The following is an 8,249-nucleotide window of genomic DNA, read 5'->3' on the forward strand; positions in this document are numbered from 1 at the left end:
CCCTCGCTCCCCAGCCCGTCAGCCCCCCTCGCTCCCCAGCCCGTCAGCCCCCCTCGCTCCCCAGCCCGTCAGCCCCCCTCGCTCCCCAGCCCGTCAGCCCCCCTCGCTCCCCAGCCCGTCAGCCCCCCTCGCTCCCCAGCCCGTCAGCCCCCCTCGCTCCCCAGCCCGTCAGCCCCCCTCGCTCCCCTCTCCCCAGCCCGTCAGCCCCACCTCGCTCCCCTCTCCCCAGCCCGTCAGCCCCACCTCGCTCCCCTCTCCCCAGCCCGTCAGCCCCACCTCGCTCCCCTCTCCCCAGCCCGTCAGCCCCACCTCGCTCCCCTCTCCCCAGCCCGTCAGCCCCACCTCGCTCCCCTCTCCCCAGCCCGTCAGCCCCACCTCGCTCCCCTCTCCCCAGCCCGTCAGCCCCACCTCGCTCCCCTCTCCCAGCCCGTCAGCCCCACCTCGCTCCCCTCTCCCCAGCCCGTCAGCCCCACCTCGCTCCCCTCTCCCCAGCCCGTCAGCCCCACCTCGCTCCCCTCTCCCCAGCCCGTCAGCCCCACCTCGCTCCCCTCTCCCCAGCCCGTCAGCCCACCTCGCTCCCCTCTCCCCAGCCCGTCAGCCCCACCTCGCTCCCCTCTCCCCAGCCCGTCAGCCCCACCTCGCTCCCCTCTCCCCAGCCCGTCAGCCCCACCTCGCTCCCCTCTCCCCAGCCCGTCAGCCCCACCTCGCTCCCCTCTCCCCAGCCCGTCAGCCCACCTCGCTCCCCTCTCCCCAGCCCGTCAGCCCCACCTCGCTCCCCTCTCCCAGCCCGTCAGCCCCACCTCGCTCCCCTCTCCCCAGCCCGTCAGCCCCACCTCGCTCCCCTCTCCCCAGCCCGTCAGCCCCACCTCGCTCCCCTCTCCCCAGCCCGTCAGCCCCACCTCGCTCCCCTCTCCCCAGCCCGTCAGCCCCACCTCGCTCCCCTCTCCCCAGCCCGTCAGCCCCACCTCGCTCCCCTCTCCCCAGCCCGTCAGCCCCACCTCGCTCCCCTCTCCCCAGCCCGTCAGCCCCACCTCGCTCCCCTCGTCCCCAGCCCGTCAGCCCCACCTCGCTCCCCTCTCCCCAGCCCGTCAGCCCCACCTCGCTCCCCTCTCCCCAGCCCGTCAGCCCCACCTCGCTCCCCTCTCCCCAGCCCGTCAGCCCCACCTCGCTCCCCTCTCCCCAGCCCGTCAGCCCCACCTCGCTCCCCTCTCCCCAGCCCGTCAGCCCCACCTCGCTCCCCTCTCCCCAGCCCGTCAGCCCCACCTCGCTCCCCTCTCCCCAGCCCGTCAGCCCCACCTCGCTCCCTCCAGCCCGTCAGCCCCACCTCGCTCCCTCCCAGCCCGTCAGCCCCACCTCGCTCCCTCTCCCAGCCCGTCAGCCCCACCTCGCTCCCCTCTCCCCAGCCCGTCAGCCCCACCTCGCTCCCCTCTCCCCAGCCCGTCAGCCCCACCTCGCTCCCCTCTCCCCAGCCCGTCAGCCCCACCTCGCTCCCCTCTCCCCAGCCCGTCAGCCCCACCTCGCTCCCCTCTCCCCAGCCAGTTAGCCCCACCTCGCTCCCCTCTCCCCAGCCCATCAGTCCCCCTCGCTCCCCCCGATCCCATCAATCTCGCTCCCCTGCCCCTCTCCCCCCACAATCCCTCCCCTGCCCCTCTCCTCCCCCTAATCGCTCCTCCGCCCCTCGCCCCCCCGCCCGCCCCTCCCTCCCTCCCCCCGCCCCCCCCTCTCTCCTTCCCCCCTCTCCCTCCTTCCCTCTCCCCGCCCCCCTCTCTCTCTCCCCCCGCCCCCCTCTCTCTCTCTCCCCCGCCCCCCTCTCTCTCTCCTTCCCCCCTCTCCCTCGCCCCTCCCTCTCCCCTCCCTCCCCCCACCCCCCCTCCCCCCACCCCCCTGCCCCTCCCTCCCCCCACCCCCTGCCCCTCTCTCCCCCTCGCCCCTCTCTCCCCTCCCCCTCGCCCCCCGCTCCACTCTCCCCCCCCCCCCAATCGCTCCCCTGCCCCTTTCCCCCCCCCAATCACCCCCCTGCCCCTTTCCCCCCCCAATCGCCCCCCTGCCCCTCTCCCCCCCCCCCCCAATCGCCCCCCTGCCCCACCGTCTCCCCCCCCAATCGACCCCCTGCCCCCCCGTCTCTCCCCCCAATCGCCCCCCTGCCCCTCTCCCCCCCCCAATCGCCCCCCGGCCCCTCTCCCCCCCCCCCCAATCGCCCCCCTGCCCCTCTCCCCCCCCCCCAATCGCCCCCCTGCCCCTCCCCCCCCCCCAATCGCCCCCCTGCCCCTCTCCCCCCCCCCAATCGCCCCCCTGCCCCTCTCCCCCCCCCCCAATCGCCCCCCTGCCCCTCTCCCCCCCCGCAATCGCCCCCCCTGCCCCTCCTCACCCCTTGTCCCCCTCCCCTCGCTATCCTCTCCCCAGCCCCTCGCTCACTCTCTCCCCTCCCCTATTTCCATCTCAGGAGCCGGGTGATCGCCAGTCCCAGCGCCCCGGATATTTACTCTAATCCCAGCTCCAACTTCCTCCCCATAAGCCGACCTCTGACAGGATAGAGTGTGAGGCCCTGGCGGCTGCGGCCCGTCCGCCCTCGGCCTGACTGCCTGTCACTCCCTTTCCCCAGTCTGTGCGGACGCTGGTGTCGGGGCCTTGTGCTCGGCCTGTTTCCTGCCGCTGCCGCCGCCGCCCCGGCTCCAGCGCTCGGCTTTCCCCGGCTGCTCCTTACCGCTGTCCCCGATGATAAGCAGCTTAAAGAGATGGTCATAATCCCTGGCCATGGCAGCGGCACTGAGCGGGGAAACTGGGGCTCAGTCTCTCAGTGGCGGCGCCACTAACTCCGACTGTTTGTGCAGGGCGAATACGACTATCCGGCTCCCGCTCAGATCGGCTCGTTCCGGAATCGCTCGGCTCCCCAGCCGCCTCTACTGCTTGCTTTCCGGAAATATCCTCGACCTCCTGCACTTCGGCTCTTTCCGGAGAATGGCAGCGCCCCGCCCCCCCGACGGTTCGGCTCTTTCCGGAGAATGGCAGCGCCCCGCCCCCCGACGGTTCGGCCTTTCCGGAGAATGGCAGCGCCCCGCCCCCCCGATGGTTCGGCTCTTTCCGGAGAATGGCAGGGCCCCGCCCCCCGAGTGTTCGGCCTTTCCGGAGAATGGCAGCACCCCGCCCCCCGATGGTTCGGCTCTTTCCGGAGAATGGCAGGGCCCCGCCCCCCGAGTGTTCGGCCTTTCCGGAGAATGGCAGCGCCCCGCCCCCCGGGGTTCGGTTCTTTCCGGAGACGCTCGGCGATTTGGGCTTGGCTGTTTCCGGAATTGCTCGGCTTTTTCCTGCGTGGGATTTGGGCAACTGGCAAATTATAATGAAATTATTGATGGGACATGATGGTTTTTGCGACAATGATGTCCTGACAAGGGAATACACAGTGAATGGTAGGACTCTAGGAAGTTCAGGGATTCAAAGGGACCTTGGTGCACATGTCCATAGATCCCTGAAGGCAGCAGTACAGTTCGATAAGGTGGTTTCTTCTCCGCCGATGCTGCCAGACCTGTTGAGTTTTTCCAGGTAATTCTGTTTTTGTTTTGGTTAAGAAGGCACATGAGCTACTTGCCTTTATTAACCAAGGCATAGAACATAAGAGCAGGGAGGTTATGTTAGGCCACAGATGGAGTACAACGTGCACTTCTGGTCGCCACACTAAAGGAAGGATGTGAATGCATTAGAGAGCGTGCAGAGGAGATTCTCCAGGATGTTGCTGGAGTGTTTCAGCAATGAAGAGAGACTAGATAGGCTGGGGTTGTTTTTCTTAGAGCAGAGAAGGCCAAGGGGGGACCTGATAGAGGTATACAAAATTATGAGGGGCATAGACAGGAAGAAACTGTTCCCCTTAGCAGAGGTGTCAGTAACCAGGGGGCATAGATTTAAGGTAAAGGGCGGGAGGTTTAGTGGGAATTTGAGGAAACGTTTTTTCACCTAGAGGGTGGTTGGTATTCTGGGACACTTGTCTGAGGGGGTGGTAGAGGCAGGAACCCTCACAACATTTAAGAAGTATTTGGATGAGCACTTGAAACGCCATAACATACAGGGCTACGGGCCAAGTGCTGGAAAATAGGATTAGAATAGATAGGTGCTTGATGGCTGGCACGGACATGATGGGCCAAAGGGCCTGTTTCTGTGCTATGACCATGCAAATATCTTGCTCAGGGAAATAACTGTTGAGGAACCATAAACATAGGCTTTCAGGTAACTCCCACTCTGTGTGCTGACCCTCATCTCCATACTCCATTTCCTTAAGTCCAAGGGATGCAGACTTCATAGAATCATTCAGTGGTTACAGCACAGAAGGCCACTAAGCTTTTCAAGACCCTGCTGGACCCCTGCAGGAGAAACTCAGCTCATCCCACTCCCCCCACATTTCCTAATACCCCTGCAACATGTTTTCTCTTCCACTGCCCACCCAATTACCTTTTGAAAGCCACCATTGAATCTGCCTACACCATCTCCTAGGCTGCGCATTCCAGATCATAATCATTTGTTGCATAAAAATAATTTTTTTCTTCGTATTGCTGTTGGTTCTTTTGTTGTTTACTCTAAATCAATACACTTGAGCCTTCCACCAACGGGAAGAATTTGTCTCTATCTAGACCCCTCATGATTTTGAGCAACTCACACAAATCTCAACTTTTGCTTCTCTAAGGTGAATGAGCCAGCTTCTCCAATTCACTTAACTATAAAGTCCCTCATCCCTGGAATTATCCTCATAAATATTTTCTGCACCTTTTTCTAAAGCAGTATGGTGCCCCGAATTGAACACAATACCTTAGCCAAGGGCAAACCAATGTTTTATTAAGGATCACCATAACTTTCTTAGTTTTACCTTCGATGCCTTAATTTGTAAAGCCCAGGATCCCATATGCCTTTTAAATCACTCTCTCATCCTTCAATGCCACCTTCAACGATTTGTATGCATATACCCACAGGTCTCTCTGTTCCTGCACCCTCTTTAGAATTGTATCCTTCAATATATATTGCCTCTCCTTGTTCTTCTTAGCAAAATACATCACTTCACACTTCTATGCATTAAATTTCATCTGTCATGGTCCACCAATTCCACCAACCTATCTAGGTCCTCTTGAAATCTATCACTATCCTCCTGCAGTTCACAACACTTGTAAGTTTTGTGTCATCTAAAAATTTTGAAATTGTGCCCTGTACACTCAGGTCTAAGTCATTAATAAAGATCAAGAAAAAAAAGTGGTTCTATTACTGATCCATGAGGAACCCCACTACCTTCCCCAAGTCCAAAAAAACTGTCCACCACAACACTATTTCCTGTCACTCAGCCAATGTAGTATCCATGCTGCCACTATCCCTTTTATTCCATGAGATTCAACTCTGCTGACAAGCCTATTATGTACCACTCATAAATGCCAGACCTCACAGGACCACAAAGTATTGGATCCTGCTTTCATCTGTCAAAACTGCTCATTATTACAGGATTTCCTGGAATGCAAAGATAACCCCAGCTTTATTTTCTCTACTGTAAACTGTACCCTTAAACCACTCTCCCCCACCAATCTTGTCTATCCAGTCATAGCCAGAGAATCATTTGCAATGGCTTCTCCTGCAGGGTTAACTCTGATGTCCTCCAAGGATCTATTCTTCGCCTCCCCCTATTTCTCATCTGCATACTGTCCCTTGGCAACAGCAATCAAAAATACAGCATCAACCTCTACATGTACACTGATGACACCCAGCTCTAAGAAAGAAAGATGACCACTGGACAGCAATGAAGTACATTTAAAGTGTACTTTCTCAATCATCAAATTGTCACATTGCTTGTCTGGTTGATGAGCAGAAATAACAAACTCCCTAGCCACCATCTCCATCCCTCTATCTGGCAACTGGTAGTAACCTTGGTCACTAAGATTGCCTATTTTCAACTCTGTCACATCGCAATACATGGATGACATTCAGGCTTTGGATGATAAACGGCATGTAACATTCACACTACAGAAGTGCCACAGCTGTCTCTGGGACAGCTGTTTCACAGACTAGTCAAGCAACAGCCTGACATAGTCATCCTCAGGGAATCATACCTTACAGATAATGTCCCAGACTCCACCATCACGATCCCTGGGTATGTCCTGTCCCACTGGCAGGACAGACCCAACAGACGTGGCAGCACAGTGGTATACAGTCAGGAGGGAGTTGTCCTAGGAGTCCTCAACATCTACTCCAGACCCCATGAAGTCTCATGGCATCAAGTCAAACATGGGCAAGGAAACCTCCTGCTGATTATCACGTACCGCCCTCCCTCAGCTGATCAATCAGCGCTCCTCCATGTTGAACATCACTTAGAGGAAGCACCAAGGCTGACAAGGGTGCAGAATGTTCTCTGGGTGGGGGAACTTCAATGTCCATCACCAAGAGTGGCTCGGTAGCACCACTACTGACTGAGCTGCCCGAGTCCTAAATGACATAGCTGCTAGACTGGGTCTGTGGCAGGTGGTGAGGGAACCAACAAGAGCGAAAAACATACTTGATCTCATCCTTACCAACCTGCCTGCTCCAGATGCATCTGTCCATGACAGTATCGGTAGGAGTAACCGCACAGTCATTGTGGAGACGAAGTCCCACCTTCACATTGAGGATACCCTCCATCGTGTTGTGTGGCACTACTACCGTGCTAAATGGGATAGATTTCAAACAGATCTAGCAACTCAAGACTGGGCATCCATGTGCGCTGTGGGCCATCAGCAGCAGCAGAATTGTACTCAAACATAAATTGTAAACTCATGGCCTGGTATATCCCCCACTCTACCATTACCATCAAGTCAGGGGGTCAACCCTGGTTCAATGAAGAGTGCAGGAGGGCAGGCCAGGAGCAGCACCAGGCATACCTAAAAATGAGGTGTCATCCTGAAGCTGTAAAACAGGACTTGTGTGCCAAACAGCATAAACAGCAAGTGATAGGCAGAGCTAAGCGATCCCACAACCTATGGATCAGATCTAAGCTCTGCAGTCCTGCCACGTTCAGTCATGAGTGGTGGTGGACAATTAAACAACTCACTGAGAGGAGGCACCACAAATATCCCCAACCTCATGATGGAAGAGCCCAGCACAGCAGTGCAAAAGATAAGGCTGAAGCATTTGCAACAATCTTCAGCCAGAAGTGCCAAGTGGATGATCTATCTCAGCCTCCTCCGGAGGTCCCCAGCATCACAGATGCCATTCTTCAGCCAATTTGATTCGCTCCACATGATATCAAGAAATGGCTGAAGGCACTGGATACTGCAAAGGCTATGGACCCTGACAACATTCCAGCAATAGTACTGAAGACTTGTGCTCCAGAACATGCTGCGCTCCTAACCAAGCTGTTCCAGTACAGCTACAACACTGGTATCTACCTGGCTATGTGGAAAATTGCCCAGGTATGTCCTGTACACAAAAAGGACAAATCCAACCCAGCCAATTACCGCCCCATCAGTGTACATTCCAGCAGTAATGAGTCATCGACAGTGCTATCAAGCTGCACTCGCAAAGCAATAAACTGCTCACTGATGCCCAATTTAGATTCTGCCAGGGCCACTCAGCTCCTGATCTCATTACAGCCTTGGTTCAAACATGGACAAAAGAGCTGAACTCCTGAGGTGACAGCCCTTGACATCAAGGCAGCATTTGACCGAGTGTGGCATCAAGGAGCCCTAGCAAAATTGGAGTCAATGGGAACCAGGGGAAAACTCTCCACTGGTTCGAGTCATACCTAACACAAAGAAAGATGGTTGTGGTTGTTGGAGGTCAGTCATCTCAGCTCCAGGTGATCACTGCAGGAGTTCCTTAGGATAGTGTCCTAGGCCCAATCATCTTCAGCTGCTTCATCAATGACGTTCCTTCCAGCATAAGGTCAGAAGTGGGGATGTTCATTGATGATTGCACAATGTTCAGCACCATTCGCGACTCCTCAGATACTGGGGGACATGGGATGATATGGGAGGGATGGAGATGCATTGGAAGATGAGCTGAACTAGAGGATGGGATGGCGATTTAAAGAAGTACTGTTGCCATAAGGATACTAATTTCAGCGAACGTTCTACAGGTCTCTGCTAGTCTTTAAATTAATACACTTGATACTTGAGCAGTCAATGTCCAAATGCAGCAAGACCCGGACAATATCCAGACTTGGGCTGACAAGTGACATTCGCGCCACACAAGTGGCGGGCAATGACCATCTCCAACAAGAGAGAATCCAACCATCGCCCCCTGATGTTCAA

At 56.9% G+C, this 8,249-nt stretch overlaps 1 protein-coding gene across 2 annotated transcripts in view; it reads right to left on the reverse strand.

Annotated features, from left to right (window-relative positions):
• The window catches only part of rab35b (RAB35, member RAS oncogene family b), a 45,390-nt gene extending 42,486 nt beyond the window's left edge, over positions 1 to 2,904 (reverse strand). The window contains exon 1 of one of the 2 annotated variants that reach the window (XM_041202970.1): positions 2,705 to 2,904. In XM_041202970.1, coding sequence (XP_041058904.1) covers positions 2,705 to 2,756 — 52 coding nt within the window. In that variant the 5' untranslated portion in view covers positions 2,757 to 2,904. The remainder of the gene's footprint in view (positions 1 to 2,704) is intronic. The other variant, XM_041202969.1, reaches the window with a different exon arrangement.
• Positions 2,905 to 8,249: the final 5,345 nt, after the last annotated feature.

This window comes from Carcharodon carcharias, chromosome 13 (genome assembly GCF_017639515.1).
Source record: "Carcharodon carcharias isolate sCarCar2 chromosome 13, sCarCar2.pri, whole genome shotgun sequence".
In the NCBI taxonomy this organism is placed as follows: Eukaryota; Metazoa; Chordata; class Chondrichthyes; order Lamniformes; family Lamnidae; genus Carcharodon; species Carcharodon carcharias.